This window comes from Triturus cristatus, chromosome 7 (assembly GCF_964204655.1).
Source record: "Triturus cristatus chromosome 7, aTriCri1.1, whole genome shotgun sequence".
NCBI classification, from domain to species: Eukaryota; Metazoa; Chordata; class Amphibia; order Caudata; family Salamandridae; genus Triturus; species Triturus cristatus.
The window spans coordinates 535,975,410-535,992,186 of record NC_140590.1 but is presented as its reverse complement, the minus strand read 5'-3'; the positions used below and the strand labels follow the sequence as shown (position 1 = coordinate 535,992,186).

Here is a 16,777-nt window from a genome sequence, read left to right as displayed (position 1 = left end):
ACAAGAGTGTGTGATGCCCTCGCTACCTGGCCTTACACTTAGACCTGAAAATGTTTCTGGCAATCTCACAGGACTCCCCGGAAAATTACCCCCACATGTGGGGTTCTGCTTATCTTTCCCACCTCAACACCCACGTTAATTTCTGGTGGACCAAGCTTTCACGTTTCACAGGAACACTTATAAAGTTCAGTCTGAGATTCCTTGAGGCTACACACAATATTGTATCCCCCCCCCCCTTTACTCCTGCCACATTCCACTCAGTCTCCTCCACCTTAGGGCCTAGCTCCCCCCTTCGTAGATACCCCTACAAATAAATATGCTCTCTGGCCCGCATTCTCGGACACTCATTCTCCGAGTACAACCCTGGGCAGAACATCACTGAAATGATATATCTGTGGATCAGATGATCAACAAAATGGAATACTTGAAGAGAATGCGCCTTCCATCCAGGGAAGGTTCTCTCCTTTCTGAAGTGTTCAGGTGCAGGGTTATTTGTGTAGACCATTCTGTCCAATAGAAAGACTTGTAACATATGCTTTTCTCTGAATTGTGCTGTGAAGCCCTTTAAGATCTGGTCTGTGCTTTAGGACTTTGAACATGAATAAATATCACCATCCTCCAAACAGGATCACATCCAGTAAAAGGAAATGAAAGTTTGTTCTTAGACACTAGGATCAGACCAATGCCTATTGGCATGGCTGTGGCATGGTAACCTATCCATATTTCGTTTATTGTAAAATGTCCCAATATGATCATAGGCCAGACTGCGAGTTGAGTAGTCCTCTGGATATCTGCCCTAAGAGCTGCCATCAATCGCCACCAAGACAGACACGAAGGATCCAGTCTACTTTACAACCAAATGTTGATTGTTCTCTGTATTTCGTTTGGAGTTGTGCAAATATTAGCTCACATACATGTGGAAACAGGGTCTGTGTGAAAGAAAATAAATAAGGCACAGTGGAAGCTTTTCGGGTGACTGTTTTCGCCCAGCGCGAGCACAAACCTGTGAACAATACCAGGGACGGTGCGTGTCTATTGTTTTTAAGCCAATGACCATCCTGCGTGTCAACTGTACTATTTATTGTGCTAAAGGATGCTAAGACGCGTCCCCATCCTCTTCCGGGAGGTTCTTGAAGCTGACGTCCACGCGCACCTCCAGGCTCTCGCGGGCCTGCGGCGTCGGTGGCGGCGGTGGCTCCTCCTTCGCCTCCTCGGGCTGTGGGGTCGTAGCTGGCGGGGGGACGAGGCTGGTCTGCGAGAGCCGGCCCTGAGAAGACACGGGCCGGTCCTTCAGGGGCCGGGATAAGACTGAAAGGCAAACATTGCAGGTGAGTTCTCGCTGTCCTGCCCCCAGCCCCACATTTGTAAGCTAGTCTCTTAAAATTAAAAATATCTCTACATATGCTCACCAGTGTTATCCAAACGTGGAGCTATGGGACTAACAAAGTAAGGGGAACGTTACTATGCGTATGCGCAAACTGCAAACTATGAAAGTACACAGTACACATTGTGTGCTCCCCCTACTTACATGCAGCAGTCCAGATGTACCAGTGCGTGCACATTCATTTTTACGCATAAAAGCTGCCACTTTAGCTATTCACGTGCACTCAGTTCACCTTGCAGCATTACATTGGAGAACTGCGCTCCCTGGTACTACCACCAACCAACATGTGTGGGGATATGTTCTCACTCCTCAGTGTGCGCAGATCTGTGCTTCTGACTCCTGAAGTTCTGCACATATGTTTGCTTCCAACAGAGCACATACCTGCACTTAATACACATGCAGAAGGCAGGCCAGGACTTCACGCACACAGACACACGCGAAATAGGGGGTCACATAAGTATGGGTTTCAAATGCATGCACACACAAACGTATGCTTTTTGCGCAGCACAGATATATGCCTTAAAAGTGCACTGTGTAGAACAGTGCTTCACACATCTAAGAGCAGAAGTGCTTCACACACATGCAGATGAAGATATGTGCTTCACATGCATGCACAGCACAGATGGTTCATACGCATGCACAGTTCAGATGCTTCGTATGCACGCACAATACGTCACGTGATGATCTGTGTTTAAAAAAGCTCGAATTTCACAAGCCCTCATACGTGTGCAGAGTTGTGCTTCATAATTGTACATTACACAGATCACGAATACACAAATGCAGTAACTTGATCTCCATTGAGGTTGCATGCACAGCTCAAATACGTTAGACATGTACACTACAGAGAAGTGATGTAAAACAGATGCACAATCTGTGGTTCTGTAATTCACATGCACGCACAAGCTAGCAAATCTGAACTAAGCTAAGCATACATTTACAGCAGAGATATGTACTTTGGGCCAGATTTACAAGCCCCTTGCGCCCCTTTTGCGTCACTTTCCCATGTTAACAGTGACGCAAAAGTGGCGCAAGGGGCTTGTAAATCTGCCCCCTTGTGCGCAGGCACACCACCGTGCGTGACGCTTTACGGCGTCGCAGGGCCGCCTTCCATACACAGCGCGGGTTTGTTTCCTCTGTGGTAAACGCCCTGCTGTCGGTGGTTACAGGAAACAGTGAAAGAGAAAGGCATTTGAACAAACACAGATTTAGGGGGTATTTTACCACGGTTTACCGTGGGTACGTACGTGGCGTAAAGCGATGCAAAGCACTGTATAGATTTACTTACCATTTTAAAACTTAGCGACCGCGCAACCGTTAGTAAATTTAGGCCTTAGTCCTGTGGGTGTCAAATGCCACCAAGTAACCACCTGTTCGACTGCACCCTGGGAAAAGCGGGCACAGATACCAACCTCTGCAGGACCTCGAAATCTCTCCTGTCCTGTGTGCACTGTCCCAGGCCGTGTGACGTAATAAAGAAAAAGAGGGAATGAGAGGGGAAGCACTGCTCGAAAATGAAGGGAGGAAGGAAGGCTATTGTGAGGCAAATAAACATACCGACGTCACAGTATTTGTCATTATTTTATAACAATTAAAAACGAGCAAACAAGCCTTGGATGAACACATGCTTAATACATGGTAAACACAGTCACATGGTAATCTGAAAGGCTCGATATTAATCAGGACCTCGTCTGCCATTTCTGAGATGGACTCGCGTGCCAGACCTGGGGTTCTGGTCATCTTGAAATGTAGGCCTGTCGCTTCGGGCCCAGTTTCCAGTGGATTCCTATGAGACAAACCCGATGGCGGAGGTGATGGGGGTTTCAGTCACTCAGGGCTAAGCTGATCAGTGTGTCTGGTTCACTAGAACCCCTTAGTGTACATTCTCGGGTAGTGATGGCTGGCGCTAGCATTTGCCTTTTATGCCTGGGTGCACCCTCTGGCAGTCCTGTATGAATACAGATTATGGAATTAAGGAACTGACAAAGGCCCTGCTTCAGCCAATTTCTCTTGACAGCAGGAGGCTGCATCACGTGTTTGTGGTCTGGTTAAGCCCAAGTAATCCTGAGGGCGGTTTTGTATCATTGTCAATGTAAGGTGAGTTCCAGAAGATTCAAAGACATATGATTCCTGCTTTTTCTTAGTGACCCTGCTTCCTGTTTGTTACAATGAAGCCCTGTCTCGAATGTACAGAAGAACCAGTCTGACTGGTCATTGGTGATTGGTTGGGAACCTCGTGCAGATGAGTAATGTCTTCCAAAAGTATTTCGGCATAGGGAATTACTGCACGTCTGGAACCCGAAGGGTTACAGTTAAGAACAATATAAGCCCTCCGTGTATCATGGGCGTGCATCTAGTAGATTCGGGGCAGAGCAGTATGAAGGTGTTCTCTGGAGTCAGTGCCCACGTGTTCTGTTTTTGTTTGATTCCTTTGATGGGCAAACAAAGAACACCTCCGCGGCCCCATTCATTCCTGGCCATGGATGCGCTCTTAGCTGTCTGCTCTTGATAAACGTCTCCGGGATGGCTGGCAGCCAGCCGCTGCACAGGTTGCCGGTGTCGTTTCTCTGGCACAGTCCTCGAGTATACCGGGGAAGGCTCTGTCGTGGAGTCGTGAGCCGCAGGCAGCAGTGTGACATGTCAAAGCTTGCTGTTTCTCTCAGCAGGAAGGCCAGTTTGAGTAAATGACCGTACATTCGGATAATGCTGAGCGGGTCACTGTGGCATCGCCTGTATCCTGGCTGTTGATATTGAGCTTTGCTGTAAACCAAGTGAGAGAACGTTGCTACCTTTGACAGGTTGGGAAATGGGTATTTGGGGAAACTAAAAGCAGAGAACAAACAGTCTGCCAGGTCCACACGAAGAGGCCTCTAAGACTAGCCTGGGGCTGGCTATTTGGTGGCAGCATTAATCTCTCGCTGCTTAGACTGTCAAAGGTGTTCTTTAGATCCCTGAAATGTTTCATTGCTGGATGGGCCTACTATGAAGGACAGTCACTCTCCAGTGAGCGAGGCGATGGGTGTTGCATGGCACCTAAGCTTGGCAGAAATGGATGATAATAGTTCGCGGTGTAAATAACAATGCAGTTATATGATTTATATCTCCTAGAATACTATGCCTGCACAGCAGTACGTAGTCCATCCTCAATGTGACGTGGGCAGATGAAGTAAATTGCGCATTGGCAGACATTAACACTTTCATTCAGTTATTGACATTTGTACATACAGCTGTGTGCTCTTCACCAACATCACCAAAGTGTTCCACATGTTCTTCATCACTTCATGCAATGATGACCTGCCGGCATGAAGTTTGTGCCCACGTGAATTTGATTCGGGGTGTGCTCCAGATTACAAAGTCAATACCACAAGGCTAGTCATAATGAAACTGTTGGGGGATTTAATGTAGAGCAGGTGTCTGGTGTAAATCTGCCTGTTCATATCTTTCCTGAAGAACATCGTCTTTCTGACCTGCGAGTTGAACAGTTGGTCCTAACAAAGTAAACACTACTGAGCCTAAATAATTGGGGATTTAAAGGCTGTGCAACAACCCACATTTGACCATCTCAAGAAGTTGGTTTTAAGGGTTAACGTGTCCTTGTCTACCATATCTGCTGCTCACGACCTACAACATTACGTATCTCTTTTAACATCAGTGCATAGGTACTTATTACATTTGTACTTCCTTCTTTCCAGTCAGCTCTCTTGGACCAAGCCTTGCGTAATCCCTACTCTTAGACTATATTTACCCATCCATTCAAGCTGCTTTTGTCTTCAGTGTTTCATGCAGTCGCCTTATCTCCCTTCTTCTCCTTCATCCACACTAGTCCACTTGCTGTTCAATACTTCACCTCCCATTTCTCGCACCCACCATTTATCCATTTCACCTCTCTCGATCTAACCATCCATTTAATGGGGTCAACTCGAATATTCATAAACCCATTCCTCCATGCAGCCACTCATTTCAGCCTCTCTGCATCTCTTGGGCATCCTCCATCTAATCACCTGATTACCCGGACTCCATTAAAGGGCCATCCAGTGTAGGAAACAAAAATCTCTTCTCCCGCTCCTGCACATCTGACCATCACCAACCACAGGCATTTGAGAATGCTGCTTGGTTTGATGATGTCAACTGAGATGGATAATAGCATCATTCACCAAAAGCCATTTTATGGATGCATGTAATACTTAGGATCAGTTTTCCACCCATTCATTTATCCACATCATGATTTGTCTCACTCTGTTATTGTTTCATCTCCTTTCATTTTAGGGTTTCGCCTACAGTCTCCTGTGAGGCGTCAAGTTTTTGAGCCATTCTACATATAAGCGGAGCCACCATCCTGCACATAAGACTCTTGTGACTGAATTAGTTCAGACCAGCTGTTTCAAGTGAGCATAATACCTGTAACTTCTCACCAAACTACAACTGCTCATTACACACCTGAAGCCACGCTGTGAACTGGCCCTCAAGCTCATTTGCATATTGGGGAATTAGGGTGACAAGAGCTGGTGGAAAGCAGCAACGCCTTCCCGTCTTTTCATTCAGCCTTCCTTCGCTCTCAGTGGAACCCATTCCTGCTTATACCAATATCTAGCATCTGATCACCCCAGCCCATATTTGCAGGCATCTTCATCATCAGCATCGCCGCATGTCAAGCAAGCTCTTTCGTGAACAAGCCCTCAGAAGTTGGTGGACATCCCCGAAAAACAGGATCTGAGAAAATGTTCTATTATATGTCTGCTCCCTTAGCAAAGTACAAAATGCGATTGAAAGCGGCCACTCTCAAATCTTAGCGCGCACTTCAGCATGATTCATTCAAGTCAGCAGCTGCAGCCATCGCACTGTTATTTAGTGGAGTGTGTTACAGTGAGGTGGAGTGGAATACAGTAGAATAGCGTAGCGTGGAGTGGCATAGAGTGGACTGGTTTAGAGTGGAGTTGCGCACAATGTAGTGGCATACAGTGGATGTACACTGGAGTGGGGTAGAGTGGAATGGCATAGACCGGAACAGGGTAGAATGGAGTGGCATTCAGTGGAGTAGCGTACAGTATTGTGGCATAGAGTGGAGTGAGGTTCGGAGTAGTGTTGTACAGTAGAATAGTGTGGACTGTAGTGGCGTACAGTGCACTGGCCTAGAGTGAAGTGTTGTACAGTGGACTACCATATAATGGAGTGTTGTGGACTGGAGTGGGGCAGAGTTTAAGGGGGTAGACTGTCATGGCATACAGTGTTGTAGTGTACTGTGGAGTAGCATAGAGTGGAATGTTGTAGAGTGGAGCAGCATATAGTACAATAGCGTAGAGTGAAATAGGGTAGAGTGAAGTGGCGTGCAGAAGAACAGCGTACAGTGGAGTGGCATAGAGTGGGGTGGCGTAGAGTGTAATATCATACAATGAAGTAGAGTAGAGTGCAGTGGCATAGAGCGGAGCGGCGTACAGTGGGGTGAGGTATAATGTAGCGGCATAAAGTAAAATAGCATATGGTGGAGTGGCATAGAGTGGAATAGCGTATACTGGAGTGTTGTACAGTGGAGTGTCAGAGTGTAGTGACCTAGAGTGGAATAGCATATAGTGGAGTGATGTAGAGTGGAATAGCGTAGAGTGTTGTGGGGAAAGTGGAGTTGCATACAGTGGAATAGCGTAGAGTAGCATAAAGGGTACTAGTGTAGAGTGCAGCGGTGTAGACTGCAGTGGCGTACCGTGGATTGGCGTAGAGTGTAGTGGAGTGGCATACAGGGGAGTGACGTACTGTCGCATACTGTATAATTATAGTGGCGTACCGTGGTGTGGCCTAAAGTGGAAAAGCAGAGTGGAGTGCTTTGTAGTGGTGTACAGTGAAGTGTGTTAGAGTAGATTGGCGTACAGTGGAATAGCATAGACTGGAGTGGGGTACAGTGGAGCAGCATAGCATGGAGTGGCGTACAGTGAAGTGTTCTAGAGAGAACTGGTGTAGAGTGGAATGAGGTAAAAGTAATGGCGTAACACGCAATAACATAGAATGGAGCAGCAATGGGTGGAGGCATACAGTGGAATAGTGTACACTGGGGTGGAGTAGAGAGGGGTGTCATAGAGTGGAATGGCGTAGAGTGGCATGGCATAGAGTGAAATAGCCTAGAGTGGAATAGCATAGAGTGGAATAGCATAGAGTGGAATAGCATAGAGTGGCATAGCATAGAGTGGAACAGCAAAGAGTAGAGTTGTGTACAGGACAGCGGCCTAGAGTGGAGTGATAAGCAGTGTAGTGGCGTTCAGTGGAATAGTGTAGACTGGGACAGTGGCATAGAGTGGAGTGTTGTAGAGTGGCGCGGGGTGAAGTGTAGTTGGGTAGACTGTAGTGGCGTACAGTCTAATAGAGTACTGTCGAGTGGCATAGAGTGGAGTGTTGTCCAGTGGAGTGGCGTAGAGTGGAATAGCTTAGAGTTGAAATAGCGTTGAGTGGAGTGTTGTAGAGTTGAGTGGCATAAAGAAGAATAGCGTACAGTGGAGTGACGTAGAGTGCAGTGGGGTAGAGTGTAATAGCGTACCGTACAGCAGAGTGGCCTTGAGTGGAGTGGAACAGCGTACAGTGTAGTTAGGAGAGTGGAGTTGCATACAGTGGAATATTTTATTTTTATTTTATTTATTTGTTTATCAACTGTTCGATTAATTAAAATTCTTACAGTAAAATATATACAACCATGCAACCCCCACCCTCCATCCTCACGGATGAAAAAAAAAAAAGAAATACAAGCAAGTCCAATGATTAGCCTTTTTTCTACTTTTCATTTACAAGCTCTCTTTCGTCGTGCTTCGGTGATATCATAGTTAAACTGACAATAATTGCACTAATCCAATTATTGCACTCAATATTACAAAAAAGTTAACTTTCAGTAAGTGTTACACCAAGCCCAATTATTGCACTATACTTCTATAGTGCCCAGGGTGATTTTCCAGTTCTCGCCCGTACCCATTGTCATCGTCTCTATTAAGGTATTATAACCATTTCTTCACAATTTCAGTCCCTGAGAGTAAATCTTCAGAAAACACTGCACAAATCCCATTTTTTCACTAAGCTTTTATGCATCACCCTAGGGCACTTGGCCTGCCTATTCTCAAATACAGTCAGTGGAATACCATAGAGGGGACTAGCATAGAGGGCAGTGGCATAGCCTGGAGTGTAAGAAGAATAGCTTACAGTGGAGTGGCGAAGAGTAGGGTGGCGTAGAGAGTAATAACATACAATGAAGTAGTGCAGAGTGCAGTGTCATAGAGCGGAGTGGCATACAGTGGAGTGAGGTATAGTGTAGTGGCATAAAGTAAAATAGCGTATAGTGGAGTGGCATAGAGTGGAATAGCGTATAGTGGAGTGTCAGAGTGAAGTGGCCTAGAGTGCAATAGCATATAGTGAAGTGGTGTAGAGTGGAATAGTGTAGTGGGGAAAGTGGAGTTGCATAAAGTGGAATAGCATAGAGGGTACTAGTGTAGAGTGCAGTGGTGTAGACTGAAATGGCGTACAGTGGAGTGGCGTAGAGTGTAGTGGGGTAGAGTACAGTGGCGTAGAGTGCAGTAGCATACAGTGGAGTGGCGTAACAGTGGAATACCGTATATTAGAGTGGTGTACAGTGGAACTGCATAGAGTGGAGTGCTGTATAGTGGAGTTGCATACAGTGGAACAGTGTAGAGAGTTTGACATACAGTGTAGTGGTGTACAGTGAAGTGTGTTAGAGTAGATTGGCGGACAGTGGAATAGCATAGAGTGGAGTGGCATACAGTGGAGGGCTCTAGAGCAGACTGGTGTAGAGTGGAGTGAGGTAAAGGTGGCGGCGTACATCGGCATAGCACAGAGTAGAGTGGTGTTGAGTGGAGCCACGTTCACTGGAGAGGCATACAGTGGAATAGTGCACACCTGGAGTGGCATAGAGTGAAATGGCATAGAGTGGAATAGCGTAGAGTGGAGTTGCATACAGTACAGTAGCATAGAGTGGCGTGAGGTACACTGTAGTGGGGTACAGTGGAATAGCATAGACTGGAGTGGTGTGGAGTGGCGTACAGTACACTGGCACAGAGTATAGTGTTGTAGACTGGAATACCATAGAGTGGAGTGTTGTAGAGTGGAGGAGGTAGAGTGTAGTTGGAAAGAGCATAGTGGTGTTAAGTGTAATAGCGTACTGTGGAGTTGCATAGAGTGGAGTGGCATATAGAGGAGTGGCGTAGAGAGGAGCGTTGTAGAGTGGAGTGGCATAGAGTGTAGTGTGGTTGAGTGTAATAGCGTACAGTAGAGTTACGCATAGTGCAGTGGCGCAGAGTAGAATAGCGTATAGTGGAGTGTCGCACAGTGGAGTGTCAGAGTGTAGTGACGTAGAGTGGTAGTGATGTATATTTTTAACAAAAAATAAACTTTATTCAATTTTCCTATATGTTCTTATAGGGAGAGTGCTACAACCAATTGGAAAGTTACTAATAATAACAAGTTACACTTGTAAATTCAGTCACAGGAGTCTCCATCTCCTAAATTGAAGGGGTGGAGACTCATAAATCCACACATAGGTATAAATCTGTACTCAGAGATGATTAATAGCAAAAAAAAAGTGGAGAGTTAAACCTAGGTGTAGGAGAAGATCTACACATGAGTACTTCTACACATGCAATCTTAACTTTGCAAATCAGGCCCTTACTTTTTTCCTCGACATCAACTACCCATAACAGAGGAAATATCACTCCGCTCTTTACCCAGAGCTGTCTCCAAATAAAATCACTTTGACTACATTTTAGGAGTATCCCCACTGCAGAACGTACACTTTAACCCCAAACAATTGTAAGTGAAAACACTACTAATATTAATACCCCTTAAAAAATAATAATACACTGAATTTGAATGACTTTTCTCAAAATATTTAAAATTGAAACACACCAGTTCTGGTAAAATAGCTCAGGCTCAAAGCTGTCATAATTTGTATCATTTTAAATCGGGATCTCCAAAGCTGGGTCCAGGAGGGCCGGGCCCTTGCTAGATTTTCATGGCCACTACTTGCTATTTAGGAAATTTCTACAGTGATTCAGTGTATTAAATATCCTATATGAATTTTCTAAAAATCAGGCATGATTTTGGCCCTTCTTGACCTACGTTGGATTATACATGTTTTAAATTACTACATTGCGTGGGAATTCTGTCTTACCTCACATGCCACACGAACATCCCTCCATTACCACTTCTGCATTCACGACCTCTATATTCATCTTTGGCTAGCTACTATACTGGTCATCTACTCCCTATATTGGCCTCCTGCAAAATGTATACAGGGGGCGCACTTGTGAGCCGCTACCACTCGCTGAACAAAGCCAATACCTCTTCTGTAAATATTTTTCCATCTTGTATTGTAAACCGATGCAGAAGACCAAATTTCCTTAGACACAGGTTCAAAGTATGGTCATGACAGAAGAATACAATGTGCTTCACTCTTCATAACTTTCATCTCTTTAAAAAAGCGCCCTTCTCTTTTTTTTTTGCGAATGTTGGCCTATGCTTTTATGGTTTAAATCTTTTATTAGTTTTAAAAGTGCAAAGGTAACAATAGCTGCAACCTACATCCATTGGCCGGTGGGGAGCAGTAGAGAATACTTGACTTCGTAGATGGGATGAGGAGGGGTAGAGTGTAGAAAAGATAAAAAAGATAGGGTTCAGGTATCTAGAGGTGGTCTGTATCCCAGTAATGAAAACGTCTGCCCACAGCGGGAATGTTCTATCCTGTGTGGGTGTGGAGGGATTTGCTTTAGGGAGTCGGAGGACCCGGAGGTGTCTCAGACATGTGAGCTCCCTAAATTCCGAGGATAGGAATTCGATCGTGGTGCCTCAGGTTTTATCGAATCTGGGTAGTGTGTGTGTAAGGCTTGCCATGATCTTTTCCATGGCCACTACCTCCCATACTCTATGTAACCAGTCCAGTTTTGTCAAGACCTCCTCTGTTCCCGATTTGGACAACAGCACCTGCTTAGCGGTGCCCAGCGCTAAAGTGATTGCTCTTCCTCGGCAAGACTTGAGAGGATATGTAAGCTAATAGAATGTAACTGGCAAATCTGGGTATTTCTGTGTGGCAGATGGTGCTATGTCTTGCATAATTGAGTCCCAATAGGTTTGCATCCTTGGGCATTGCCAAAGAATATGTGTGAGGGTGCCAGGCTGTCCACATCGGCGCCAGAAAAGGTTATCCCCCCAGGCTTCCACCGTGCAATTCTCGCAGGTGTATGGTACCAATAATGCGCTATTTTTAGGAACAATTCCTTTCCAGCAGTGCTACAGGAGGAGGCCTTGGCCCTATGAATAATATCATGCCACTCTCTAGAGGAGAACTCGTGCTCAAGTTCAGATTCCCACCTATGCTGCACGGGGGATTTAGTATTGTTTTTAGGCTTATTCAAGAAGACGTATATATCTGATAGCAAGCGCTTATTTGAATTCCAGGTTATGTGCCATAGCTCAAATTTAGTTAGGGGGTGGCTCGCGTGGGGGCCCACCTGTGCTTGAGACACCCAGTAGCGGAGAGCAAGGTATTGCGAATACGCGTCCTTGAGGATTCCAAAGCCTGACATAAGTTGGGGAAAATCCATTACTCCCTTCTCATCGAAGAGGTCACCAATTCTTTAGCAATTGGCCTCTTGCCATTTAAGATAGCTGTTCCCTTCCGTAGCTCGGGGGAAGTCTGGGTTGCCTATAAAAGGGGTCAATGGAGACATGGAGGTTGAGAGTCTGCAAGGCTCCTGCACCCTGTCTCACACCCCAAGGGTGGCCCTCAAAACCGGAGAAACATAAACCCAACCGGTCGGTGTCTTTTAGGGAGCCAGGGTACCTTCTAAATATGCATGCCTGCGATCGCGCAATCAATGAAGTACCAGTGTTTCTCCGACTCCAGTTTATACCATTCTATCATGCAACGCAATTAAGCTGCCTGAAAGTATCGCTCTAGGTGCGGAGCCCCAAGTCCCCCGTCTTCCTGCCTCAGGTACGTCTGGTGTCGTGTCAAGAGTACACCTTCCCTCCCCATATAAAGCTCCCAATAAGATGTTGCAGCTGGGACACCAGCCGGGGTGGGGGATAAAATGGGAGCGTCTGCATCACTTACAAGATGCGGGGCAAGAGAGTCATTTTAATGGCCGCCAGCCTACCCAACCACAACATTGTATGTTTCTTCCAGGTAAGGAGCTCCCCCTGAATCTCAGCTAAGAGCATCATATAGTTCACCTGGGCCGTCTTCTCGATCGTGGGGAATATCCGCAACCCCAGCTAAGGGATGCCCCCGGGGGCCCACACAAACAGGAACTGCGTTGCTAGCTGGTGTTGGTCAGCTTTGGAAAGGGTTAAGCTGAGGGCCTGTGTCTTCTGGAAGTTAATTTTGAAACCAGAGGCCTGGCTAAAGGCCTCTATTTCTCCTAGAAGGGGAGGTTGGGAGAGTAACGGTTGCGTGAGGAAGAGCACCACATCATCTGCGTGAAGCGAGATTTTATTCTCCCTATCTGGATCCCTGTGATGGTGGGGAGTTGGCGGATTCTTTCAGCAAACTACTCCATATAGGGAGCGAAGAGTAGGGGTGAGAGCAGACACACTTGCCGGGTACACCTCATGATCTGAAAGGGCCGAGAAGCGACTCCGTTCACTCTGACACCAAACTTATATAGTACCTGTCTCAAATATGGCCAGTGCACCCGGTCAAATGCCTTCTCCGCGTCCACCAAAAGGAGCTCAGCAGGCTGCTGGGTGCACTGGATTTTATCCAAGTGATGGCACAATCGCCGAGTCCCATCGTTGCAGCTGCGCTCCGGGATAAAGCCGGATTCGTTTGGATCCACTAGGGCCTGCATGTAGGGGGCCACACGAGGTGCTAATATGCTGGTAACATTTTTTAAATCATCATTTAATAGGGATATGGGCCGATACGAGGCGCAATCTAATGGATCTTTTACCGGTTTAGGTAGTACAACCACCTCCGCCATAGACATCATAGGGGTCAGGGCTCCGGTTTCGCTAAATGTGTTAAAAAGACAGACGAGAAGCAGGGTCAGATCGGAGGCAAAAGCTTTAAAAAAATCGACCGAAAAACTGTCTTCTCCTTGATCTTTCCCCAGAGTGAGACCCTGGATGGCCCATAGGACCTTGTCCGGGTGGATATCCGCATCTAATTTGGTTGAGTCTGGGGGGGGTGGGAGAGAGGGCACTGGCGTCCGGCGGACATAAGCCTCGGCCGCCGCTGAGTCCATTTGGTATGCCATGTAGAGATCCGTGTAAAAGGTCTCAAATTCGGCTGCGATGGATTGAAGGATCTCCGCTTGAGGGTTTTTGATCCCTGCAATGCGATTGAAGCAAGTGTGCCATGAGTTTCCCGGCTTTGTTTCCCCCTGCATGATAGCGCTGCTTAGTGCGCAGGAGAGCGTATTCCGCTTGGTCGCAGTCCAGGGCCCTCAATTGCTTCCGCGTTGTGTTGAGTTGTCATCTGATCTGGACCGCGCCCGTACGGCGATGCACCCCCTCCACCTCCCTGATCTGCGACTCCAGGTGTTCCAGTTTGTCCCTCCTATCTTTGTTCAGGCCCGCTGCGATGGCTATAAACCATTCCCTTATGACAGCCTTCAGCGCGTCCAACACCAGGGGAATAGAGACTGAGCCGTCATCATTGGTTGTTAAATAAGTTTGTATAGCTGCCTGTATTTCGTTAATGTTGGAGTCGTATTTGAGCAGTTTGTGATTTAAACTCCACGTTCTCTGGCATGGGGACCCCCCGGCTAGCTGCAGTACAAGGGAAATCGGGGAATGGTCCAAGTGAGCAGCCGTCCCCATCATGACCTCTCGGGAGTCCCTCGTGACTCGCGGGGATGTCAGGAACAGATCTATGCGTGCATAGGTTTGGTGTGCCGCAGAAAGAAATGTGTATTCCCGAGCAGTCGGATAGTGGTGCCTCCAGACGTCTGTCAATCCAACCTCACCCAGCTTCTGTATCATGGAATCCGAGAGTGACCCCGAGTGTCCTATACGTTGCACAGACCTATCCATTTGGGGGTCTGGTACTATATTAAAATCCTCCCCCACTAATAAATCCTCATCTGGGGATTCGACAATAGTATGTAGTTTTTGCCGGAGGAAGGTTTCTTGATGTTCATTTGGGCTGTAAATAGAAGCTATAGTGTATGTGTGGGTCCCCAATGATACCCACAGCGCCAGCATCCTACCTGGCGTTTCTGCATGCACGCCCAGCACTGTTCCCAGGAACTGTGTAGCTAAAAGGATGGCCACCCCAGCCCTTTTCCCGGAAGCAGAGGAAAAGTATTGTCTATCAAACCATTTGGACCAGAGGCGCTTCCAATCGGTACGCATCAGGTGGTTCTCCTGCATCATTTAATGGGTGAGTTGAGGCCCCGTATATTAAAACTCAATATCAAAACCTTAAGTGTTGTCATGAGGAAGGTTTAGGGGAACACCATGGGGTACCACACGGGGGTCCTTTGAGGGCTTGCGGCCTCCCTCTCCCAGCCCATACCCACCCGGGAAAGCGGTAGGCAGCCGTGGTCCGGCAGTGGAGGCCCTCACCAACCTCAACACCATTCGCTGCCAGAGGGGTGGAGCTGCAGTGGACCCTAAGGTAGTGTCCCACATGGAGATCCAAACGCGAAAGCCTTGCTTGGTTTAGTACCCATTGAGATTTCACACTAGTCATCCCAAAATGGAGGCTCCCTCTTACCCGCCAAAGACTGTCGTTACGTGTCTGTGGTTCATCACACCCGGGCGCACCCTGTGTCCCCGGCCTACCTGATTGAGACCCTGTCCCCACCTGTGGAGAAGATGTCCTCAGATACCCAAAATATGGAATCGGGGGGAAAGAAGTGAGAGAAAAGTAGAACAGGGGGTCAGATATAACAAGAAAATCGCCATCCGTCGGGCGTGGATTGCACCATCGTGCATGGGTCCATGTGTCCAACAGTCGATCATCACCTCGAGGGGAACGAGATCCATCCACCAAGGCCGATTTCTATTCTCCCCAGGACACATCAGCCGTCTGCTGTGGCCCGCAAACAGAAGATAGGTGCCTAGATTTGAGTTCAGTCATTGGAAGACACTCCTGTACCGTCACGACTCTGTAACTGTCGAAGCAAGGCTTCCCTTTCTTTCTGGCTTTCCAATTCAGAGGGCCTTGTGCGTTTCTCCCTTCTGGTCCATCGTCAGCGGCTCGGTTTTGGTGGCCTTCGAGATGTTGTGTTGTCTTTGGCAACTCTGAGGCTCCCTCCTCCTCCAGATTAATTCCGAGTACGTCCTGCGCTTCTTTTAGGGACCGCGCCGCCTGTAATTCCTTGTTCCATATGAAAGACAGTTTGAATGGATGCCCCCAGCGATAGCGAATTCCTTTATCTCGCAGATAAGTAGTAGCAGGTTTCAGGGTTTTACGCCGCTGAAGAGTGAGGGGTGAAAGGTTATGATAGATTCCAACCTGAAGACTCTCAAACACAATGGTCGCTGTGTCCCGGGTTGCATTCATGATGACTTCCTTCTGTTTGTAGGAATGGAGACAGGTAAGGATGTCTAGTTGCTGACCTGGGCTTGAGGCAGGCCTGCCGGCGCGGTGAGTGCGATCCAAAGTGATCTCTTTGTCCCCAAGCACTGGTGCGGAGTATTGGAAGAAGCAAATCACCCATTCCTCCAGTTTCCCGCCATCCGCCTGGAGTGGCACTCCTTTGATGCGAATGTTGGACCGCCTCTAACGGTTTTCAAGGTCCTCCAGGCGGAGGCAGAGTTCCTCATCACGATCTTTGAGTTCCAGCAGTTCCCGAGCATGCTCAGTGATCTCCTCTTCTCTACGGTCCCCAGTTCTCTCAAGTGAATCCACTCCATCACCTATTTCTTGCTCTCCGTTCTGATCTGCTTAATGTCAGAAGTGACATCCTACCTTAGGCCCACAAAGTCTTCCCTGAGCGTGCCAAAGAGTTGTTCCAGGAAGCCACGAGTGATCGGTTCCTCTGTGTGTTCCCCCGTGGGGTCCATGTCTTTCTCTTGGGGTTGGGCCGCTAACTGCTCGGGCAATGTTCATCCGCCCTCTTAGAGCCTGGATTCTGTAGGCAGTCCTTGATTGTGGGCTCCTTTCTCACCTGGTGGGTGGTCATCTCGGTGAAGCCTCCTCTGTAAGGGTCCAGGAATCTTTCTCAGCAAGTAGGTCGCTTTCAGGCCACTGGTAGCCAATGGGGGAAACCTGTATGCCCTCTCTCCTGCTCCCTCGCTGTACAATCTCCGATCCCTGGTCTCCCTTAGTGGCAGGGGCATGATGTAGACTCGGGGGGCAGGCCGCCCCTTTGAGACTCTCACCCCAGTATCTTCTCCAATGCCAGCTTGCTTTCTTGTCGGGAAGGTTTAAGGCCCCAGTCTCAAGGCCTACTTCCAGCCCCCCAT

At 47.6% G+C, this 16,777-nt stretch overlaps 1 protein-coding gene across 3 annotated transcripts in view; it reads right to left on the bottom strand.

Moving 5' to 3' along the window:
- Window positions 1-289: 289 nt before the first annotated feature.
- QRICH2 (glutamine rich 2) overlaps window positions 290-16,777 on the bottom strand; it is a 450,378-nt gene continuing 433,890 nt past the window's right edge. For all 3 annotated transcript variants that reach the window (XM_085616929.1, XM_085616930.1, XM_085616931.1), the window contains exon 20: window positions 290-1,308. In XM_085616929.1, the coding sequence (XP_085473055.1) occupies window positions 1,097-1,308 (212 nt within the window). In that variant the 3' untranslated portion in view covers window positions 290-1,096. The remainder of the gene's footprint in view (window positions 1,309-16,777) is intronic.